The following is a 24,316-nucleotide window of genomic DNA, read 5'->3' on the forward strand; positions in this document are numbered from 1 at the left end:
ACAATCACAAATTAAGATTGTTTGGGTTTCTATATAAATGAATGATATTGGGATTTAGATTCACGGGAGATCAAGACTTCTCAATGAGAACTGCATTTTCAGTTCTTAAACTGTAGTAGGTGACATGAAAAAAAAAAAAAAGCCATTCCTTATACTTTGGGATAGAAGACAGATCATCATTTGAATCAGGAATAACTGTCCTCTGAGAGAGGACGCTTAATACCTGTGTTGTGAAAGAGGTTGGGTAGATCCTTCTACTAGATGAAGTCACAGTTGTTAAATACTTCCCACTGAAGTTAGCAGAAAACTTGGAATCCACCTATGAGCGTCTGGTGAGCAGATCATTAGCTTGTACATCTGCTGTGGGCGCATTTTTGAAAAGAGTGATGCCACAATGTAATATTTTAAAGAGATTCACGAGATAGATCTGAACGAGCCAGTCTACTTACACGAAGCAGACGAAAGTACACACCTCCACCACGTAAAAGAGCATCAGAGGAGTAGGTTATATTAAACACAACCGCTAGTCTGGTTTTCGGTTTAATCACTCTCTTGGATCTCTCTGCATGACACTAGGTTTGATCACGCAGTCTATCCAGATTCACAGATGCTATGAGCGGGAAACAATTTAGCCTTCCTTTGTTTCAGTTCGTTTCTGTAAAATGGGGTTTAATTCTGTGGGCTGGAATATTGTGAGACTTGATTAATTAGGATTTGAGAAAGGCAATTGAGTTCTGGAGATAAAATGATCTGTATAGGTATAGAACAGTACAATGGGTGTAAAATAACTTTCTTTATAAAGCAAATGGTTAAATTTGTGGATTTCCAACTAATTCCCAAACAATTGTTTTTTTCCATAGGGTTCCAAGTATCCATAAAACACAAGGTGAAAACTGCATGCATAAAACTGTTGTTGAGCTGTAACTTTGAAATTTGTGTATTACTTGTTTGAGTACCAACAAAGACACCTGTCTGTTAAAATTTTAGCAACATGCATAGCATTTGTATAACTACAATTTTTTGTTTTCGTGTTAGCATCACAAACAAATATGTCTCTGTGTATGTCCAGTAAGTGCTTTTGTTTTACTGACTAGGCAATAAGGAATTTCTTTTATTCCTGTGCTGGCTGGTGTGTTGTTACCTTCATTCTGGGAGTCTGTGATCGACACAGTGACAACATAATGCTGACAAATGCTGGACACATGTTCCATATAGATTTTGGAAGATTTTTAGGTCATGCACAGACATTTGGAAGCATAAGAAGGTTAGTATCTATAGTAACACACATATTAAACTTTAAAGCAGTGTTCTGAAATGTCACAGTCTTATCAACACCCATGTAAAAAAAAGAAATGAGATCATGCTTTATTCTTTTCTGAATTTTCCAAAGCAACATGTTTTCATTGTTCACAAAACCTCTAAAAAATATAGAAATGACTGGGAAAGGAATTAAAATGAGATGTTGGAGATCCCCTTTCAGTCTAAAAATAATATCTAAATCCTTGTTTTGTCAGAGATTTGAATGATGCACTTCAGTAGTAACCAGAACAGTAGACTGGCCCATGCCAAAATAATTCCCATGTCCATTGTTTTCTTCTAACAGGGGAGCATTCCTATAGTGGATCCAAAACCATAAATGTATCTAATTGACCACTTTCTTCTCATATTCAGGGAAGAAACCAAATTTTTCCAAATAGGCATGGGTATGCTTCTGTGGGTAAAATTGCAAACATTTGCATTATGTTTTGTAGTTTTACATCTAACCACATTGAGCTCAGGGGTTGTTTTGCAAATGTCTGATTTTACGTAAACAAGACTGTGATTTTTCTGTGTTTGTATCTGCCTGTAGTGTAACTATCCCGTGATAAAGATAAATAAAATAGTGTGATCGTGTATTCTAGTTCCTAATGTGAACATACTAAGGAGGAATGAATTGGAATGGAATAATAATAGATAGGATGATGGCACTACGTGCGAAACACAAAGAAGCTGTTATAGCAGAGTAGGGAATGGATAAATGATCCCGAATACTGACAAGGTGAGTAGTGTGTGTAGGGTGGTGTGTCTTTCCCACATGTTTCCTAATAATTTCCAGAACTAGTCACAGAATTAAGTTTGAGCTAATTGTTCCTTTACCTTTTTTTTTCTTTTTCTTTTTTCTTTTTTTTTTTTTTTTTTTAAGATGGCCTTTGACTATTCTAGACTATCTCAGTGTGTTAGACAGAAATAACAGCGTGGGAGTATTGACATAAGGGAAGCTGATGGGGTAATAAGTACTTCTAAGCCAAGCAGTCAAAAGATTTAGTTGCAGTGCTCAGAATTATCGTCAATCATTCAAGATATGCTCCCTTAATCCTACTTATTTGCTGTGGAAAGAATAAAGCAGACCAGAGTAATAAAAATAGATACTCATGCACACACTCTGAGTCAAGTGCTGCATCCCTCACTCCAGCAAACCTCCTTTTGGAGCCAAACAGGAATTTCTTTAAGCAGTAGTTTTACACGAGCAAAGAATTACCTAGTTTGAATGACAGGATGAAGCAAATATGGGGGGGGGGGGGCACATCAACCAAATTTAAACAGAAATCATGTAATAGCAATAGAAAAATATATGTTAATTTTACTGTTTTACAACTCAGTCATACTACACCTTCTCATAAAGTCTAAGAAAATGACTTAAAATATAGCCACTTCCATAAACAGCAGCCATTTTTTACTGTTTCTTCATGCAGTATACTGCTTTTAAACTATAAAATAAAATAATACGTTTTAGAACCTCCATTCATGGAGTGCCCTCGTGGTTCTTTAGTAAAACTAAGACTCACACTTAACAGTAGGTTGTGAACATTATGGGACAATGGTTGCCTTCCTCATACCTACACGCAACTAAGCAGATGCAATATTAATGACGATGGTTCTTATGAGTTTCACACACCTTCATGAACTCTAACATATTATTTGCAATGCAAGAACACAAGAATATCACATTTCTACATCCCATAAATTTCAGGCGCTCTCAAAATTTGAAACCCTCAGTGCCATTTGTATCTACTCATTCCCACAAGGCAAGCCCTGAAGTAGGCTTAACCTCTGGTTTCTGTAACAGCTCTTTATATTAGATTTCTATTTGAGTTCTTATTGGATTTTTATTTGAGTTCTTTGCACCCCCAACAATATCATACTCCTGGAATAATATTGATAAAACAGCAGCACAATGCTTTCAAATCTTTAGAATTATTAGTGCTGACTGTTAGGGTTTTGTACAATAGATGCTATACGCATACTTGTGAAGTTCTATGGGTGGCTTTAAAGAAAGAAAAGTGTCTGATACAAATCCCTAAACATGCAACTGGTCTTTACACACATCACACAAACAAACTGCTTTTTTAAACAGAATCTGTGCAAATGAATGAGAGCTTATAGAAAAGGCGTCCCTGTCTGAACTGTTTAAAATAGTAATTCCTTTCAGAACTTAGACAGATAACTTGCTTGCCACAGCGGTCCGTTTTCTGTTCAGGGAGTGCTTTTTGTCATTATTCCTCACAAAGTTTCATGAGGATAGGTCCCCTCCAGTGTTCCTCATATAGAGCATTTCTTCTGATGTAAATAAAGTGAAACGCATACATGGCTGCTTTGAGAATCGCACGCTGTCATGCATGGGCTGCAGTTCTTTCTGTCAAATCCAATATGAGTCTTCAGAGAACCCTTTGAAGCTGATATGATTCATGCAGTCATGCTCGCTTTTGCATTCGTGATTGTATAACACCCCAACAAGGGATTAGTTAACTTTTCTAATTCCTGCCCTCATCTTTAAATGATGTCCAATAAATCTGCTCAGTTTTGAGTCCAAGGCACAAATCAGTAGCTCAGCTCTTACTGATTTCAGGGCAAAGAAGAATCAGGAACTCTGTCTTTTCCAGTTACATGTACCTTCACAGTGCAGCAAATATGTTAAATAGTACTAATAAACTGTCTTTACTTGGGTCTAGGAACTAATGTTTCAGAAGTGTTGGAGAAAGACATGTGATGTATCTAACCAATAGCATAATAACAGAGCTTGGCAGAAGAATTATTCCCAAATATTCCCAAAGTCCCACAGGGAACTTTCCTACTGAACCATGAGATTTCATTATCTTTTTTTTTTTTTTTTTTAATCGTACTGGATGACACGTTTTGTTAGTGGTAATAAAATACTCCTTCTTTCATTCTCTAATCCAGCTGCCACATTTGACCCTACATTCCCCCAAAGCAGTGAATTCTGCAGATACACTTCAAACTGTATGAAGAAATGTTTCTCATTTAATTTCATATAACCATCCTATTCTTTATCTACTGAGCATTCTGTGGCAATCATCTTAGACCGACTCCGACTGAACTATGTGTAATATTATCCAGGTAATCATACAGGACTAGGTCAGTCATCAAGTGGTATGGAAGAAGGTGTCTGGCTTATGGTTGTACCTGCCATGCTTTGTTTGCTTTTGTTTTCTTCTTTTCAGTTCTGACCAGTTCCTTTTGAACATTTCTTCTTTGGTGAATTAAGCAATAAGAGATTTTTTTAAATCCTGTGCTGACTGAACTAATCCTAACTTCAGCAGTCTCATCCTCTCCGCTACCAGTCACTTCCAGCACTGTTGTCTATATTTTTTGCAGTTAATGATGTGCAGTCTGAAACCTGATGGCAAGTTATGAAGTAGTCCAGCTCATGGCACACTGTATATTCACCTTCTGATAAGCTAGGTGTCCATTCTTTTTTTTTAAAATACCCTGTCATCCTAATTATTTACAACACTCGCTGGCCTTTCTTTTCCCTGATCTGAATCACAGAGGCCCTCTTGTCTCCTTGCCAAACTAATCCCGCGTCTTGGCATGGTTTTCCCAGAAGTTAAATCTGCTAAGCTGGTTTTCTTCTACGAAGTTAATTACTAGAGGCAGCCTAACTATTCCATTGGGAAATTCCATATATTTTTTTTTTTTATAAGGAAGTTTCCAAAATATGGGAAAATTATGTTTCCCACACTTTCTTCATATCTCAGTGTCTTTCTATACTGAAAAGCACTTAAGAAAGTCTGAGCATGTAGAAAAACAGAAGCGCCTCTTTTTATTTTAAAAGTAACACATTTCATTCTTAGTGTTAATAACCTAAAATGAGCAGTACTGCCTCACTGGAAGTGTTTATTTGGGAAAAAAAAAAGCATTCTCTTCAGGAATTTCTTTCTAAAGCAGAATGGTTGGCATACAGTCAGGGAAAAATAAGTTGTATCTACATCCTTTGACTACGTTATATCTATACATGTTCCATCTTTTTCTTAAAAATAGGGAAAAAATAGGGAAGAAGGAAGATAGTAATTTGAGAATTTCACATTTTACTTTTTTCTTTTTGCCTTTTCAAAATTCTATTTAGGGTATTCATCAAAGGAAGAGTCTAAAACTTGAAATCAAAAACTTCAAGTATAATTACTTTTCGTTTTCTAAATTTGTGCATGAAAACTGTTGGACTAACCTGTATTATGTGAGGAAAGAGTTCATTAGGAATTTTCAGTATACTGATTTATTAATTAATTTTCTGCAGTTTAAATTTATTTTTCTGACATGATCAGCCTGGAATTATTAGTTTATGTGAACTGATAACTCCTAATTCTTTGCCACCATTCACTATCAGCGCTTCCTGTATGCCACCCTCCAAAAATCTCTGACTGAAATGCTGGAAAGATTTAATTTCGTGGCTTAAAGCACCTTCGTAACCCCCCATGATCTTAATAAGATTATACATATGTTTGAAGATAGTCATACACATAAGTCTTTGCATAAAGACTGAAAGGTGAGATATGCACAAAGACCTAAAGGTGAAACAACGTCACCTCCAAGGTGATGAGGCCTAAAGGGGCTTGAATTTATGAGGCAAGAAGTCTGTCACTTCTAAAAGTCAGGTGTTTCTAATTGCCCCAAATTAAACACCAAAAGTACAAGTCTGAGAACATATGAGCAGCACAAGTTGCAGTTGTGCGTTTCAGCTGCACTTCTGTTATCGTTGTCTGCCTTGAGGAGTGGGTGTTTATTGTTGCTGTTTTGATGCTTTCTCTAATTATTGAGCCTCAATAGTAGTTCCCCCTTTACCGTTGGTTAGTTCATTTTCAGTAATAGCCTCTTGTGGAGGGCATACAACTGAAGCTTTTTGAAATCAGAGTAAATTACGTTCACTGTCCACTCTGAATCCTTAATTTTTTTGGTTATCCTTTTCAAAGTACCCAGACTGTTAAGGGAGGCACTGTTTTTCCCATACAGTGTTTGTGCAGATTTGACTCTATTCAGTTTTGTTCAGCCAAGTGCGTTGTTGTTCTGCTGAATTGAGTTCCCCGGAACCCAGCTCTCATCTGCCGCAACTCTCAGTATCCTTCTTGGCTTTTCATTCTGGTCAAACATGGCATAAACAGCTTTTCTGTCTTCAGGAACAGCCACTTTCTTGAAGGAGTTATCATGTACTCTTGTTAACAATTATCTGGGCTAGAGAAACTGTTTGATGCCTTCAGAGCCACCAATGGAATTCCGTCCGCTTTGGGACATCTACTGGATGAGTTATTTAAGTGACTCCCTATTAACTTCCTGCTTCAGACATTTCTTCCTGCCCTCTCCCCTTCCCTCCTTCTCTTACTGTTAGTCACCCCATGATTTTTTGTGGAATGTGACTCTAAAACCAGGAAGTTTAACAATAAAACAGAAATAAAAGGGAAAAAATACATCACGTTCACCGCCCATTTTGATTGAATGATTTTATTTGTTATCCTTTTCAAAGTATAACTCTTTACAGAGGCATATGTTTTTCTCTTTCCTGCTCCCATCAGAAACATATTATAGTATCATCTCTTTCTCCAAAAGATTTCTATACCTACCTTTTTATGTTCGGGGGAGCTGTTCTCACACAGTCAAGCATACGTTTATGTTCAGGGGGTGCTGTTCTCACACACAGTCAGGTATACATCAAGTACTTTTAAATTAATCTCTGTTGCTTGGTCTTGGTATCTTTTGCTGCTTGTTCTGCACGCTATGCATTTGTCCTTCATCCTTAACTGGAAAGCATACTGATATACGTAATTCATGTATGCTTTCATCCCCTGCCCTAAGGATTTTCTGTGCAATTCAACATCTTTATCACGGGTTTATTTCTCTGTTCTGCCTGGTGGTATACAAAACTCCAACAACAATTCTACTGAGTTTTCCAAATAGCCATCTCGTACTGAAAAGACCTGTTAGCTGAATATTCGGTAGTTATGGGATATAAGCCCACTTGTTGTATGTATTTTAAGGCAACTTTTAGGTCTGAGTTTTAAAATCTTATTTTCAGTACTGAGGGTCAGTCAGAACACAAAAAGCAGTTGTCCAACAATCTCTATTAACAAGAGGAATTGCTCCAATCTCCTTGTGAATTAACTCTCAAGTGTTTTGTCAATAGGGTTAGTAATAAACTCCTAACAAACCTGGAAAATTTGATAGTCTTAGAAAATGGTATAAGGTATCAGGAATGCTGTACTGAGTGCTTTCAAATATAGGTATTGAACGTGAAATACATAAAGGACTTAAATCCACCTTAACAATGTTATGCAGTCTGGTTGCTGGTGACTCTTGAGTACAGGCTGCTTTATATGTGTCTATCTGAATATAGGATCCTAACTCAGCTCAGAAGATGCCCGAGCTGGACGCAGTAGTACTTTTTAACCAGTCGATATAAGATGCAAATGCTTGCAACAGGACAGCGTTTGAAACTATTGAAGACATGTATGTTCTTAAAACAGAGTACATCTTTTTTCAGGAAGGATCATTTCTGGATTCTTCCAAAATATGCAGCCAGCTGACTGTACAGGTTCTGTGACATAAGTGAATAAATTCTGTGGTCAGACTGCAGAATGACTGGTGATCGCAGCAGAGACTGGGGCAATGCAGCCATAGTGAAAACCATCAAGAGATGCCGCAAACTAGTTTCTGCTTTCTCATCACGAGTCTGTTGCCAATTTTCTTCTTAAAAGGTAAAGTTCCAGATGAGTCCCTGTAGCAATACACACTGCAAATACTAGGGCCACACTAAGAACTGTAACGATGTCTAACGGTTGTAAACACTTGGGTTAGCTATACTGTCACTTAGCATAGTAACCCTATGGGACAAGGTGTAGTCAAATCTGCATGATTTACAAACTCGCTAACTTCAATTGGCCCACAATGAAAAGGGTTTCAGTTAAGTCACATTCCTTTGCACTTTGCACAGGTAAGGGGGCACAAATAAATAGTTTCTATGGCTCAGTTTACGTTGGGAAACTAGATGTTAACAGAATGATGAATCAGAGCTCTTAGCTTAGGCGAGGATTATAGTTTGTTTTCTACCATATCCGTTAAGCGCGATTAAATCTCGCTGTAACCAATTCAATTACTGACAGAAGCAGATAAATCTTTCCGAATAGGCCAGTCCAATGTGTGAAATATTTCTTTACTACTGATCAAAACAGCGGGTGTATCCAACACAGTGATTTTACTGGAAAGCTAACATTAAGGCTCTGATAGTGAAAAATAATGATAATAGCAAAGTTGATATATACATAAGAAGAAATAACTTAATGAATAAATAAGACCATAACGGTTTAAGAACTGTCTGCAGTTACCGAAGGAATTCAGGACATTCTTTCTAGTTTGATGTTTCTGCCTCTAAAGATAGATGTTAATATAAAAATAATGTGGGTAAAACTGTAATCAGAAATGAGATTTAAAATTTGTAGTTAGAAAACTTTTTATGCAGTAGATATCTCAAAGCAGCAGAAATGGCAGAAAATACAGTTAAAACCATGTTATCTGGTATAGACTTGACTTCTGGTCATTTGTTTGAAAAATGTAGGTCAAAAATACTAGATACGTGTTTTGAATGACCAGGGCCACATAGTTTACCTGAACCAAGGATGCTCGGGGCATACGGGAATATTTCTGTGTAAGTGTTAAGTGGATAAGGTCAACACTAAATTTAGACCAGTTTACCCAGGGCTATGTCCACTTGAATCTCAAAAACCTCCCAGGATAACCTCTCCAAGCAACCGGTTTCAATATTTAATTATCCTCATAGTGAAGGAGTTTTTCCTTATGGTCAGAAACTCAGCTGTTTCAGTTTTCTCTCTTGTTCTTACCTGGATCCATCTGTTTCATAACCTCTTATAGATACTGGAAGATTGCTGTTTGGTCTCCTGAAAGCCTTCTCATCTCCTGGGTTAACAAGCCCACCTTCCTCAGCCTCTCCTCATAGGCAAGTACTCTAGCCCTCAAACATCTTGGTGACCCTCTGCTGAAATTACTCCAGTTTAGCAGCATCTTTCTTGTTTTGGCAGGGTACGGACTAACAAGTGTTAAGTAAAGGGTACCTGATGGCTGCTCCCATGAATTCAGCCTAGGATGCTGTTAGCCTTCATCACTTCCAGGGCTCATGTTTGGCCCACCATTGGCTCATGCTCAGCTTGCTGCCCACCACCTGGGGGTCCTTGTCAGTGAAGAGTGAGGCAAAGGAGGCAGTGAGTTATCTCAGCCTTTTTTCTGCTCCCATGTCACTACATCACCAACCAGCAGCAGGTCCACGTTTTCTTTGTTCATCCCTTTACTAATGATGTACCAGCAGAACTTCTTGTTGCGCTTCATGTCCACCACCAGTTTTAACTCTAGTTGAGCTTTGGCTTTCCTAACACCATTTCTGCATGCCCAGGCAGAGTTTCTATATTTCTTCTTTGTAGCCAGTCCTTACTTCCACTTCCTATATATGTCCTTTTTGCCTTGAAGCTTAGTCATGACTTCCCTGTTTGGGCAAGCAACTCTTCATCTGTCTGTTACCGGAAATAAAAGCTATTAAAAATACAATTGAGGATAAATCCCTCAGGATAAATAAATTTTGGGTTTTTTTTAGAAAGCTCTTTCAAATTTGCTAATTCACTTCTCTCTTCTATTTCTTTTTATAACATTGTAATTACTATTTGGCAATTGAAGTTTAAACTGTCGTTTTATTTGGATGTGGATGGATATACGTCAGGTCTGGGTGATTTGAGGAATAAAGTCTCAGCAAGAGACTGTTTACACTTTCAGGAGCAGACATGTATCTATGGAGCTGTTAACAAGTTTTCTTCACTAAAAGAAACAGAAAACAGAAAAGTTTTCTTGAACGTAAATTTGCAATACGAGCCAGTGAAAATGCAAGTGGTAGCAACTGTCATTAAAGTCAAAGGGAAAACTGCTGTCAAGTCCAGCAAGGGAAGTATTGATATTTTATACAAAGCTCAGAACTACCGCTATGTTATGAGGTCACTTAAAATACATTTACATCATTTAGCTTCTATGCTTGCTGAGGAGACTGTCGTCTCCTTTAACAGTGATCAGAAGAATAATAACCACTGTAGAGTTCTGCTGGAGCATTCACCTTTCTTGAGTGGTTATTTTTCTCCAGGAGAGGACCATTTTGTGAAATAAGGAAGAAAGAATAGATACCGTATAGCTTGGTGTAAGTTAATGTAGCCTTAGTAGAGCTCCTGTAACTTTCACAAATATCATTATCATAAGTTAAGAAGGCACTGCCTAGATAAAAACATTACAGTGTAGAACTGTTTTAACAACCATTTGTGGAAAGTACATCCCTGTGTTTCAGTGTCAAGGTGGAAGGGTACACTGAATGGCATACCATAAGCTTTGTGGTGGGACTGACATCCTTCAGTATTTTCATTACTAACCAGTATAATGGGATAGAGAATATGTTTGTTCATTTTTTAGTAGGGGCCTATTTTAGGAGTTTTTGACTATGATGAAATTCGGGATTAGCAGTGATAGGTAGTTTTTCAGAAAGGGATCCGAGTTATACTACAGACAAGTTGAATATCAGTTCATGATAGAATATTGAATTGGAAAGCATGAAATGTGAAGTAATCCTTTTGCTTCACGTGACACTGGTAAAACTTCAGCTGGAATATTTTCAACATTTTACTTTTAGAAAGTTGTGGATAAGGAGTCCAGGGAAATGCAATTAAAATTATCAGACAACTGGAAAACAAGAGTTAGGAGAAAAGGTTGAAACAGTTGTCTACAGAAGATTGAGGAAAGACATAATAACAGTCAGCAAGTACATTAGAGGCTGCTGTAAAGAAGACAGCATCTTCATGTTCCCTTAGGAAAGAACCAGAAATAATGGGAAGAAAGCACAGTGAGGTTAGATTAGGCGTTAAGGAAGGAAACTCTCTGAGGGGAGATATGGGAACAGAAATTTGATAGGGAGTTTGGAGAAGAACTCTGTCACTAAAGTCTTTGAGAATAGGCTAAATAATCATCTCAGAAGTATGTTTATGGTCAGTCTTGTCCTGGTAAGCAGAAAGGTGGAGCATCTCTTGTTGTTCCAGTCTTTCACTGATTTGCAGTCTTTCACTGATTCATTCTTTAATATCTGAAAGGAATCCACTGGCTCATGTTTTTTTTCTGCATCTACAAATAAATATGATTACTATGATTAGGAATTTTCACTTGGCTGAGAGAAATAAGCACTCATGTTCATTTATTTTGTGTGAGTGTGTTCTTCAGTAAGCATTTGGCTTTTGCTGCAGAGCAAAGGGTGTCAAACACTTCCTAAAAGCTTTTCTTCTTTTACTGGATACATCTAAATTCCTTGTAGTCATGCTGAATACTATCAGTCACTCTCGACTCAGCCAAAATGGTTTTAAAGCAGTCAGGAAATATATGGGGGCGTATGCTGATGAGCAGCTGATTTTTAAATTGCAAACAGTTCTGTATGGTTTCTCACGCACTGTCTCCTATGTCCATATGACAACTTGGACAGCATCTGTTTTGATCTTGTTGTATTACTCTGTGTGACTTGAACTTTTCCATAACTATGCTATTAGGAAGTTTAGATTGGATCAGAGAAAAGGTCATTTGTCGTTGATTATCTCATATGCTTTTGCTGCTTAATATGAAAGGAAGTTGATGTATCATTCTTAAATGTTCTGTACTGTGAGATTTGTAGTAGTGAAAACTAAAACCATTGTCAACCTTACAAGCTTTGTTGATCTGTTTACATCTACTGTTTCATAACAAATCCTGATGATCTTACTGGTCTTTTAGAAATGCAACATATTTCTAGCCTACAGTGAAGTCCCAGTAAATGTTCCCATCACCCCAGACCAAGTTTGTTTTTGCATGATGATCTCTTCAGTTGCTTGAGGTTTCCTTTCTTTCTTCCCTCTCATGACATATCATCCAAACATTCTTAATCTCCAGAGGAACTGCAAAACACATTCCCATGAAAATCTTAAATCTCTAAAAGCAGTACACAAGAAAAAAAGAATAAAACACCATAAAACTAGCCTTGCTTCTCACTGAATGACTTGAGTAAACTCTTTTGTCACAGCCATAGTAAAGTATAAGTCTTTAAGGTCCAGATCTGCAAAGGGATTCTGTCGTAAACAGGGGTATTACCTTTTTGACGGATTTCTGTTATAATGGCAAAGGACTCGTTAATCTTACCTAGGGCTTTAGTGGGGGAAGGGAGGGGATGAGGGGAAAAAAAAAAAAAAAAAAAGGAGTCAACAAGCTGTGATAAGGTAGCTTTAATGAGTTTGGAAGGCTTATTGGCTGTACATCTTTGGTCTATCTCAAACTTCACCAGTTCTTTCAATGAGGCTTTTTTTTCTAGAAATGATTGTACCAAACACTACCAATATACAGTAGAGGTCATTCAAGAATTCTTCAATTCTGTATTTCTTTAGCACACCATAAAAAAAAAAAAGGCTTTTGGTCTTCTAAAGAGATGTGGTAAAAGGTTTTTACTTGGAAGTACTTCATCACACCAGTTTTGTTAAACTGACGCCAGTTATTTCATTAATTTGGTGGAAGCAGCAAGTTGTAATAAATACAGATTTTAGGCCAAGGGGCTCTTGTCTTATTGGCTGTAACACAGTAATTGGTCTTTGAAGACACTATGGATGTAAAGTATTATAGCACTTAGTTTGAGGGTATATTTGGGGGTAAGTATTTCATGTTTATATCTTTTAGATAACTTCATATGAGCAAGCTATGTAACAGATTTACGTCCAAATGAGTGATGTCTTTCATAGTTATTATTACAAGGTCTTTGGATATATTGCATATCTTCTGAATAAATGCCATCATGTAATATGATCTTAGCCATGTGCCACAAAGAAGGCCGTCAGTTAGGGATGTAACGGTTTAAATACAGAAATACAGGCTGTGCCCTGGGGTGAGGTTTGTTTACACGTGTGCGTGCGTGCGAGTGATAAATTGGAATGCTCATGCAACACCAGGGCATGCGTTGCTTTTTTTCTTATGTAGGCTAAAACATCCTCTTTTGTTTGCTGATGAAAATTTTCCCGTGGATGGTGACTTGACTTGGCTGTTTGTCCTTTTGCTGGAGTAATTTTAGATTACCCCCTTCTATGTTTTTATATTCCAAAGGAGTTTGTGAAAGCAGAAAAGAACATTTTGCATCTGTATGCAGACATTCGGCCCTGTCAATTGGTTTTTCAGAATCCTTTATGTACTCTTCAGTGAGTAAGCGTCTCCTCCCACTGAAACTTTGCTTTTTAATATTATCGTGAGAAACGACTGTGTTGTTCCTTCTAGTGGGACTTGTCTCCTGTACTAAGTTGCTTTTATGTGTTTTTACAATTTCAATTGCAAAGTGTTCCCTTCATGCGCATTTGGCTTATTTAGACACATGCAAGAATGGAGCTTCAGCATCTGACTGATTGCAGGCGGTACCTTGCGGGAAAGGCTCTGGTATCACAAGACCTTGAACAAAACCAGGGAAAGCAAATTTATACATTGTATTTTGCAGGTTAACAAGGGAGGATAGGCCTTCCACCTGAGAAGAGAACCTTAAATGGTACTGAGAAATTTAAGAACCTTGTAAGGCTGCTTGAAATCAGCTTACAAGTAAAATTAATCAATAAATAATATAAATACTAAAATATCAGTTCTATGTTCAAATGGATCCTTTAGCAACAACAGCAAGAGAATTGACTAATGTTGCAGCCATTGCATTATATGGAAGTTGGCCCACAGCCCAACCCAACAATGTTAAACAGCATATTTCTTCCAGTAAAGTAATTTCTGATTGCAGTATCTGTTTTCAGCTCAAATAGCTTAATGGGGGAGACTTGGACTCCAGAAAGGGCTCTGTTTTCCTACTGTAATTGTGTCTCTTGATGCAGTTGGACATCAGAAATCAAATACAAATTTTGAACATAATACTTCATATGGGATATTTACAGCAGTAATTTTGACTTGGAATATTTTAGCCCAATAATGTAAATGCAGAAAAGAAACAGCTTTGGTTTTTAAACATTCTGAAGATGCTAAAAGGCTTTCAAATCAGGATTATATTGGACTTCTGTCCACAGATAAGTGATAATGTTAACATTGCTAATTCTCTGGCTCTAGCTTGCTTTCTTATCAGTTTCAACAAATTGACTTCTGTGACCCTAATTGCATCAATTTATTTAATAATTAATGTCTATTTTGAATACCACTGCTAAACAAAAGATAAGCTAAAAGATGAATGAATGAAGGAGGGTTCTGGGAAAATCTTGCTCTCTGAAATCAGTAACAGACACACACAGATTTGTAATTCTCAGTAAGCTCTAGCACAAAACTACACAATAACTGTGTAACAGTCATACTGCAACATGACTGTCACACTGTGAAGTCCCATCTTACCTAATGCAGAAAAACGTGGAAGGAAAGAATAAGAATGACTATTGTGGACCTTCATCATTCCGACTACTACCTAGCTGAAATTGAATAATATATTTAAAAAAAAAGCCTTAGTGGCTGAGGCTGCTTTGAGGTTAAGACCCATAGGAGGCCTGCTTTCAAAGGTAGCTTCAGTGTAAACGAGAGAGAATTTCCAGACACAAGAAAGGGAAGGCCACCTGAACATTTCTTGTGGCTCAGACTTCCAGCTGCAGCCTGGAATCTCACAGCAGCTTGACTTTCTTTCTATGATAATAGAAGGCAGGCATTTTTATAGGAAAATGAGGAAAAAGTCCTAGGAAAGCTTCCCTGTCTCATTTAGGAGTGAATCAGCAAGCAGAGGGGGTTCAGACTCAGCCCACCTTTGAGGTTTAAGCAAGAAAGAGAGATCCTCAAATTTCTTTCTGCATTCAGAAATTCCCATGAATATTTAGTTTACTTAAGTTCATTTTGAACTAAGGGTTAACAGGCTGTGTATATTTTTTTGGAATATAGCCCTTTAATCTGTTTACATGCCTCTGTATACACAGTTGTGATGAGTAAATCACTGCAGTAGTTTTGTCTGTGCACGGATGCAGTATATCAGGCCTTTCTGAAACTATCAAGTGATAGGATTGTTAGCAGAAGCCTGGCTAATCTGTTTTCTTCTGCAATAGCATGCCATAGCCACAAACTGTGCTACTGATAAGAAAAAAAAGGCAAGACATGGTTTCAGATTCTGCACCTCATTTACTCTAGGATGAATACAGCGTAACTGTACAGAAAACAAGACAATGTATTTGGGTTTATTCTCTTGTAACTTGGGTCAGAATCCTCCCTTCAGAATGGTGTATATTTAATGATAGTATCATATGTTGTATTTTCTTGTTGTTGTTAGATTGTGGAGTTGTAGGTTTTTTTTCTTAAATTCACTTCTTGCCTAGCAGGGAGTTTATATTCATATCCCATCCTCTTTGAGAACAACTTTTAAATATTTCAATACCAGGAGACAACTTGTTTCCAGATTCGCTTTCAGGCTGGAGTCAAGGAATTAAAGCTATGAGAGTTTACCAAGAAAAGCAAAGAAGATCTGGAAGAAAACATGTAAGCTCTAAACTTGTTCGGTTGTTGGCTTTCACACTAGGAAGCTCTTGCTGTGAGACCTGTCTCTGCCCCAATTAGTCAGTGACACCAGGCAGATCGATAGAGCTGTCCGCATCGAGGAAGGGAGAGGTGAAATAATGAGGAAGGTAATACTGGAGAAACAAATGCGAATAATGAATTACAAATATTAACTGTCTTGCGTGATTTGCTATTTTCGGTGAAATTTCTCATCTAATTGTTCTCTTTTCAAGGGACCGAGCTCCCTTCATCTTCACATCAGAGATGGAGTATTTCATCACAGAAGGTGGAAAAAACCCACAGCGTTTTCAAGAGTTTGTGGAGCTTTGTTGTCGAGCTTATAATATAGTCAGGAAACACAGCCAGTTACTCTTGAACCTGCTGGAGATGGTAAGAAGTTTGAGGATGAAACCAAAAATCAGTTTCCTCTGGTGTCTTCTTCCCTTTTACCACTTCTCTACTGCCTCCCGTAGCACTGTGATTTGAAGAGGTATCAGCTGCTCTGCTGGAAATGTAAATGTTAGTGCTGGCACTTCCTGTGCAAAAAAACTATTCCATTTCAGTACTAGTTTCTGAGAAAAGAAAAGCTAAGCTGCTTGGTTTGGTTTTTGTTTTATCTTTTTTTTTACTTTTCTGTAATGCATTCTTTGTTACAAAATAGCAGAAAATGGCAAAAGAAGCCAGGTGCAAGTTTCACAGGAATTTCACTCAGCCCTTTTTCTCTAGGTCTTCAAGCAATCATTTACTGATCCCATTCATGGTTACACAAGAGAAAGTAAACTAAATATTTCACAGAGTGGGTGATGTGACAGTACCTAGCAGCTCTGCAGCTAACAATGATTCCATTAGAGTGGTTTTTTGCACGTTTCCACACTGTTCTTAGAATGGCAAAAGCAGGAAAGAAAGAGCACTGCCCATATTAACGCAGCTTTGAAAATCCTTTTGCACAGGATTTTAAGACCTCTATGAGTTTTCATCCCTTAAGTATTGCTACCGATTCACGTGCTGCGGCAGATTCCATAACTGCTTTATGCCTCTGTTTACTTGTGTGTGAAAGGTCCTTCACGGATAGAATCAGAATATTAAATTAACTAATATTTGCTAAGTTGCTGGGCTAAGATATTAATCTGAAACTTATGCCCAGGGCCCCGTGCACAACCTAGGTGACCAGTCTGCACATGAAAAAAATCTACGCAACCTTATAAACAGAACCCCTGCTGAGTTTGGGGTACCACCGAGAAGCTGCTCTGTAAATACTGCTTTGTCATCTCCAACTTCTGCAATGGGGAGAGGAGAAACGGCAAGAATTTGCTTGTCTTGTTTCTGTCTTGTCCGTGGATTCTCATGCAGTGGTACGTTTTGTGATTTGCCAATATGAAGCAGGAAGGATTGTCCCAGATCTCTTAACCCTGCTTCTAAGTAGTCACAAAGGTGCAGCAAAACGGCATTCTTGTCATAAAGCATAATTTTGCCCAAGTACATTATAACCATATTGGCTGAAATCAGTGCAGAGTGCAGTTGTAGGAGATACTGTCTTAAGTTAAAGAGCCTCTGGAAAATTCAAGAGCACCCATGCTCCCTCATCCACAGCAGTAATCTCTGCATTTCTGAACGGGTTGCCTAAAACTGCATTCTGCTAATATAACTACATCTTCTGCCCACCTCCTTGTCCCCAGTGCAGTCCCTTTTTCTGCAATCAGCAGAAATAATGATGTTAGATTGCTCTGGGATAATAGAGAGAGCGCGTTAAGAAAATGTTCCCGGCAGGAGCTCTGAAATAACTAGCTATCTCTGCCTGGATATTGCTCAGGTTTGTCTATATTCAGGACATGCTGCATCTTCTTTTGTTTCTGCTGATCTTTACAGAGAGGTAATAGTGCTGAGCTAAAAGTCAGCCCGCAGATACGTTTTAATGTTTGTCAATGGGCTGCAGTTCAGTCATTTGTGTTGCATTTCATAATTGAAAAATAACTGGCAGCGTACTCACACCCCATCAATGAGCACTTCACATCAAAAGGAAATTAAACAAACAAGACAAACTTGTGAGCGCCTTGTTTTTGCCAGTGATGTTTGGAAGAGCAAGTCTGGTTCTGCACTTGAAATGAGGTGCTGGTTGGAAACTGTTGAGTGTCAAAATGTTTTAGTTACATGGGTCATTTCTAGAAAACTAAATAGACTGTGAAGAAGTTCCACTTTGCATTCATCGCCATGCAAAATATCAGATGTTATCACGAAGAGGCAAGATAAACTAGCCACTGCTTATTTGTATCCATGACAGTCTAAAACTTCTCTCAATATCTGGAAATTTGCATCATTAATCCTTCCTTCCCCTCCCACATTCTGTTTTCTGGGTTGCTATTTATAAACCATAGTTGAAAATTCCAAAAAGTACGGTACTTCACAGGAGTAGTGAACTGTGCTCTGGATGGTCAATAACCGTTAGTGGTTTCTACCAAACCATAATTACAAACAACAGTTTGGGGGTTTTGGCCCGGTTTGGGACTTAATGCTTTTTCTTGGTGGTGAGCAGCATGTTTCTAGAACTGTACTGACATTTGCTACTTGGAGTAAGAAATAATCCATGAAGTTTCCATCACTTTCAAAAGCAGAAACATCTGCGGGAGACCCAAGAGTCTGCTGGCAGAGTTCAGCTGTGTAAATGCCTGTAGTTCATCAGCTTTGCTCTCATTAAAGGATTGATGTGAACTATTATAAAAGAGGGTGATCACAGGACAGAAAACCCTTTTGACTAGTTTAAAAAAAAAATGCAAAATCCATTACTGTTAAAAAGATTTTTCAGGTAGAAAATTATTAAAAGGGTCTTAGAGGTGACACTAGACAGCAAGTAATTGATCTACTTGCCTCTGTTGTGACAAGAAACGGGTCAAGCTAAGAGTGTAAAATAGGAGACAGTACCTAGACAGAGCAGTTCTAAGACTCAAGAATCCTGTGTCCCCATGCAAGTCATTTCACCCTTCTACAACTCGGAAACACCATTTGGGAAAAGAAGATCAAGAAACACCCCGGTTTCGGAGGTACGTGTCGGGACTGTTCATTTTTCGTGGGATGGTGGGCCGAGCGTCATACACCAGCTCTGAATCCAGGCCCAAGGAGAGCGTGGGCAGCTCCACTCAGTGAGTCAGAATAACCTGGGATAACCAAGTGTGGTGGGTCAAAACATGTGTGTGGCCAAACGATAGGAGCAATGCAGGCACTTAAAACTTAGGCGTCTAGTGACATTTGAGTTGCCCTAGGTGACCTGTAGTTGTTTTCCAAACATGTCTTGTCTAATTAGCATCTAGTATCACTAGCCACAGTGTTCAGAAGCCTCCTCCATCAGGGGACTGACAAGATATGCTATATGGAGCAAGAGGGATGAAACAGTATAATAAGCCTCTAGGACCCCCTTGCAGCCAGCAAAGCACTGTGCAGGTACTGCCCAGCTAAAGACATTTTTTTTTTTTTTCAGCAAATGTTTTTCTACCTTCTGAAATTCAGAGAACCTAAAAAAATCCTATTTTTCAGTTGCACTACAGATCATTCGGTTTATGGTCTTATCTGGCATTGTTCCCTTTTCTAATGCAGGGCAAGAAGCTTAATTTGCCTATGCAACAGCTGTAGTTTTTTTTTTAAAGGGGACAGGAGGTGTTATAATCTTTTATAAAGGGGTTGAAGGCATACAGATAAATAGCATTGTGTGTCCTTAAGTGCTGAATGTTGTTATTGTCCCTTCTCTCAACTCAATTAAATTCACGTCATTGAGCTTTCTGCCTCTCTGCTCCTTGCTAGGCAGAACTCTGTGAGACAGCAATCTAACTGTCCAGTGGTAGTATAGATTGGGTCAGATACGAAGCAACATTTTCATCATAATGCTGAAAAGAAAATATATAAAATATTGCAGCTTGACTTAAAAATATTAAGAAAGTTTGAAGGAATAAAGAAAATACCCCCCCATTTCTTTTCCCCTTACTCTATTCATCTCTCAATCAAACCTTAAAATAAAAGCAGTGCTTCCTTTCTTCTTTGCTGTTATCCACAAAACTCGTGGGTCTTTCCGTCTGAGCTAGACATAAATATCAATGAAGAATGCTCAGCAGTGACTGCAAATTCAGAGGCATTTCCTTCTGAGCAATGTGAAGGAGTGATTTTTTTTCTCCATTACACACAAAGCATCACTCTCAACTTGCTGTGATTGTTGAGAAAAATCAGTAGGTTTTGAAGTGAGTCAAAATTATTTTTGTTGTTGACATTTTCAAATGCCTGGAGAGAGCTGTATGGGCAATTGGACACACTCAGTTGTCTACCCTACTCGTGTTACTTTGCAAGGGTGATATTTGCATTATTTGTCTTTTGAATCTACCTTGGCCAGCTAACTAGAACAGCTCCGTCCCCCATCTTGGAGAATGATGTCTTCTCCAGAGGGCAGTTTTCAGTGCACAAGTCAGGGCTCCTGCTATGAATCGACATCTAAAAGAACCTTTCTCCTCCACGGAGTGTAAAGGCAGTGAACCTGCAATCCTTTTGCAGGGGGACTCCAAAGCAGTGATGGTGGAATCAGTAGTTACAAATGAGAAGGTGATGTTGCGCTACGTTGGATTAGGACTAAGATAACACTGTGAACGTAACAGAAATGTGGCTACTATTGTTCAGGTGGCAGAATTTGGTCGCCTTCCCTTTATTATCGTTAGAAGGCTATGGAGGAAGCTTAGCAATGCACGTGTTGAGATTATGATATCCAAATTAAAATGGATTGGTGATTTTAACCCATGCCTCTTTCTGGTACATCGATGTGAAGGTTAACAATGCAGTATATTCGCTTTAGTATTCCAGGCATTGCGCTAGCATCAGAACCACTTTTCAGATCAGCAAAACTGTGTTTTACAAGAAGACCTTTCAGTGTAAAACCTTTCTTTTCTTACGTAGCCCCATTTCATTTTAGTTTTTTTTTCAAGAGAACAGTGACTAATGATATTTCTGTACTTTAAGATGCTGCATGCAGGATTGCCTGAGCTAAACAGCATTCAGGATCTGAAGTATGTGCATGATAACCTCCGTCCTCAGGACTCAGACCTCCAGGCTACGAGCTACTTTACAAGGTAAACCCAGAATATAATCCAGAAACCTTATCTCCTTCAGGCATGAAGCAAAGCTGTCAAATTAATAAAACAAACAAACAACAACAACAAAGTGTTTTTTCTGTTATGTTAAGAGGTTGTAATCACTGAAATTACACAAAAAGATAATTGGTCTTCACATGTTTACTTTACAAAAGTCCATTCCTTATGCATGTTATAACCAATCTCCTAAAATTTCTGGAAGAAACAGTGGTGCATTTGTGGTACACTTGATAGAAGTTGCTTATTCAGTGCCTAGAGATTTCTTTGGCTTTCATGGTGAAACCATCCTGGCTTATTATCTAGTCAGCTTTCCTCTCTGCTTTTAAATGCAGCAGCTACATGCAACAGGACTTGGACTGCATAAAAATGTTCAACTGGTTAACGGACTGAGGGAGGACCTGGAATACCTGCATTTTATTTCCTTTTCTGTTCTTCTTTTGACCTTCTGGGTTGCCTCAGGCAAGTTACTTTCCCTGTGTTAGCCATAGTTTCTCCATCTGCAAAATGGTATTGATTCTTCCTTTTAAGCACTTAACAGATCTATCACAGAAAAGCATTGTGTGTAAATATTGGTATGTTTAAAGCTTTATTTGTTTTAGGATAATGAAACCGTTCATTTGTTTGTGACAATAACTGGGGATCATTGATGAGGAGCTGCAGATAATGTGTACAAAATCAGTTTGAAGCCCTCAGTCCTGATCTTTCAGGTCAGGCCTCTGCATTCCGTAAAATTCCACCTGTTGATATGATGATGCTCTAGATAGAGCCAGTGGAGACTGTCTGGATTTGGAATCTCATTTTCCTATTCTAGGTACAGTATGAGGAAAAAAATCTCTCAGAGCCTGTCCTGTGCAGCCCTATCGTTTCCCAAGGGCAGTCTGTGAATTCACACACCCTGGACACCACGTACACATGCAAAGCAAGCCAGACTCTTCTGACCTCCTCCTACGGTGCAAGTGCAGGGCACACATCCAGTTCACAGCACTGGACTCCTCGTGTAGGGCTCCTTTCAAATTCAGAGCCCCAAAGGATGTTCCCATAAGGCAGCACAGTTCTCTGCAAGGTGCAAACTGCCTTGAGGCAAGAGCAACACCCCTACCCTTCGCTACAGTCAGAGGGGACATTACAATCAATAATGAGATGAAAGCTTGGACTGGAGCAGCTGAGCCACTCTCATTACTGTTACAGAGGCCCATATGAAGATTTTGAGCAGTTTGTAATATGTTGTTTATATGTCTCCTTTTCATGTATTAGAATCGGAAACTGAGGTGGCAGGTTTGGAGAAGGCTGGAACAGAGACCGAGAGACCTTAAGGAAAACCTTTCTTTGAAGAAAAAGAGAGGAACTTCTCAAACAAAACTCTTGTTCCATTACTGTACACACAGCAGAGCACTGAGTTCCTTCTTCTCCTTTAACACTTGTTTTTTCATATGCTTTCACTCTTGCCCCTTAGCAAGATTGTTTTATTTTAAAATTTAATTACAGCTTCACATTTACCGTCAGCTCCCACCTTATCCTTTCCTTTAAAATTTCATATATTCCTAAACTACAGAGTTCTATTTCCACTTCAAATAGGAAACGTGCAGTTTCTATGTAAGTTGTAAAAGTCTTGACTCTGTCAAATGGTTTGGGTGGTTTTGTCCGTCTGTCATAGGTAAAAAACCCAATTCATTTAATTAGTGAAAAAAAAAAAAAAAAAGGCTAGGGTATGCATAACAAATAGGGAAATGTGAATCTTCAGAGTGGAAATGGTATTAGCGTCATGCAAAGCTCAGAGCTTGTACCCAGCGCTCCTCTGGAGGTGGAAAGGATCAGTATGCTTTTCAGTTGGGTAGGACTAAGGTTATGGTTAGGGTTAACATCACTGCACTCTTGCTTAAGTGGAAGATGAAAGATGAGGGCTGGGTTCAGGACAGAGCTGTAGCTCCACACTCTTTCTTGGAGTTGGGCAAGGTGGTTGTGGTGTTTGGAGGGTTAGGGTGAAGGAAGTGAAGGACTTCAGAGTGGGAATCCGCCTGCAGTCATTCTCAGCTAAAGCATATAGAATAACAGTTGGCATTAGGAAGGAGACATGGTTCGGCATTGTTTTGGAAGTAAGAAGAGTTGGTGTGCTTTGTTGCTTGGTAGAGGTTCGCGTAAGGGTTAGGAAATCCTATTCAGCGCAGACAGACTATAGGTAGGTCTCCGAGGCCAGCATGTCCTTATTCCCATTAGATTTCTTGTTAGGGTTGGTGTTAAGGAAATGAAGGCCTTCAGAGTGGAAACCCCACTGAAGTCCTACTTACCAACAAAACTAGCATCATGGTGCAGATCTGTATAGTGCTGTGGGCTCTGCTCTTGTTTGAAGCTGTGTTTTCTGCTAAAATGTTTCTAGTGAACTCCAGAACTATTGTTCCAATTTCCTTTGAAATGCTGAAGTGTAGATTTGTTATTGTCCATAGAGATCATTACATCATGTAGAAAAGCCAGGTATTGCTAGGGTGCATATTTTGTTCTTTAATACTCTTAGGGTATGTTTGTATTATATATGCTCATTTGCAAGAAGAAAATCTCTTGTCATTAGCTCATGAATTTCCATGGATCTCATTTCTCTTGGAGCTTTTTTTTTTTCTCTATTCTAATTTCTATGCATGTTTGAACAGAATTTGTGTTAATTCAACACGTGTATTAACTAATATTTCTACATATTTAAACATGGGCAGAACATCAGGCTCTGTGTCTAGTAGTAATTTAACTTCTGAAAAGCATGTGCAGGTGCTTTTCAAAATAAAGACTTTGGGATGGTCTGATACCCGGTTCCATGCACCTCTGTATAACCTTTTTCTGAACTGCCCCCAGGGACGTTAATATATTGAGATTTTTGTGAGCTTTGCATTACCTATGTCATCTTTGTTCCTGTCCTTCAGAAAAATTCTTCCCTAGCTCTTTGTTATACAAAATGTCTGGGTGAGAAAAAAAATCCAGTTGCACATTTCTCATAGTCACTCTGTAGCTTATTCCTGTATCTATTTTTCACGCTGCCCTTGGAAAGCCAGGGAAATTGAAAGTTCTGATTATTAGCATAACCTCCAGTAGCTCGTAAATGCTTCACAATTCATAGCTCCTTTTTCTCCATAATTACTTCCAAAAACACTTTATTGTCTTTAAAAAGTTCTTTTCTAGACAAGGAGCGTGGTCATTGGTATGTTAAACACTGCCAACAGAAAGTTATTTCTTGTTCTAAGTACAAGGTAGTTATTGTAATCTTTCAGATTCGATCATATAATGCGTCTGCTGAAAACCCCAATCTTCTGCTAGTGGAAATGGGAGAACAGTATTTCTCTGTAGTTCTG

At 38.4% G+C, this 24,316-nt stretch overlaps 1 protein-coding gene across 1 annotated transcript in view; it reads left to right on the top strand.

The window, feature by feature from the left end:
- Positions 1-24,316, top strand: part of PIK3C2G (phosphatidylinositol-4-phosphate 3-kinase catalytic subunit type 2 gamma) — a gene marked incomplete at its 5' end in the record, with an annotated part of 212,422 nt that overhangs the window by 137,701 nt on the left and 50,405 nt on the right. The window contains 3 exons of the mRNA XM_082496368.1: positions 1,095-1,264; positions 16,101-16,257; positions 20,854-20,963. Coding sequence (XP_082352494.1) covers positions 1,095-1,264; positions 16,101-16,257; positions 20,854-20,963 — 437 coding nt within the window. The remainder of the gene's footprint in view (positions 1-1,094; positions 1,265-16,100; positions 16,258-20,853; positions 20,964-24,316) is intronic.

Source organism: Vanellus vanellus (assembly GCF_965231255.1).
Source record: "Vanellus vanellus genome assembly, chromosome: 1".
Classification (NCBI taxonomy): Eukaryota; Metazoa; Chordata; class Aves; order Charadriiformes; family Charadriidae; genus Vanellus; species Vanellus vanellus.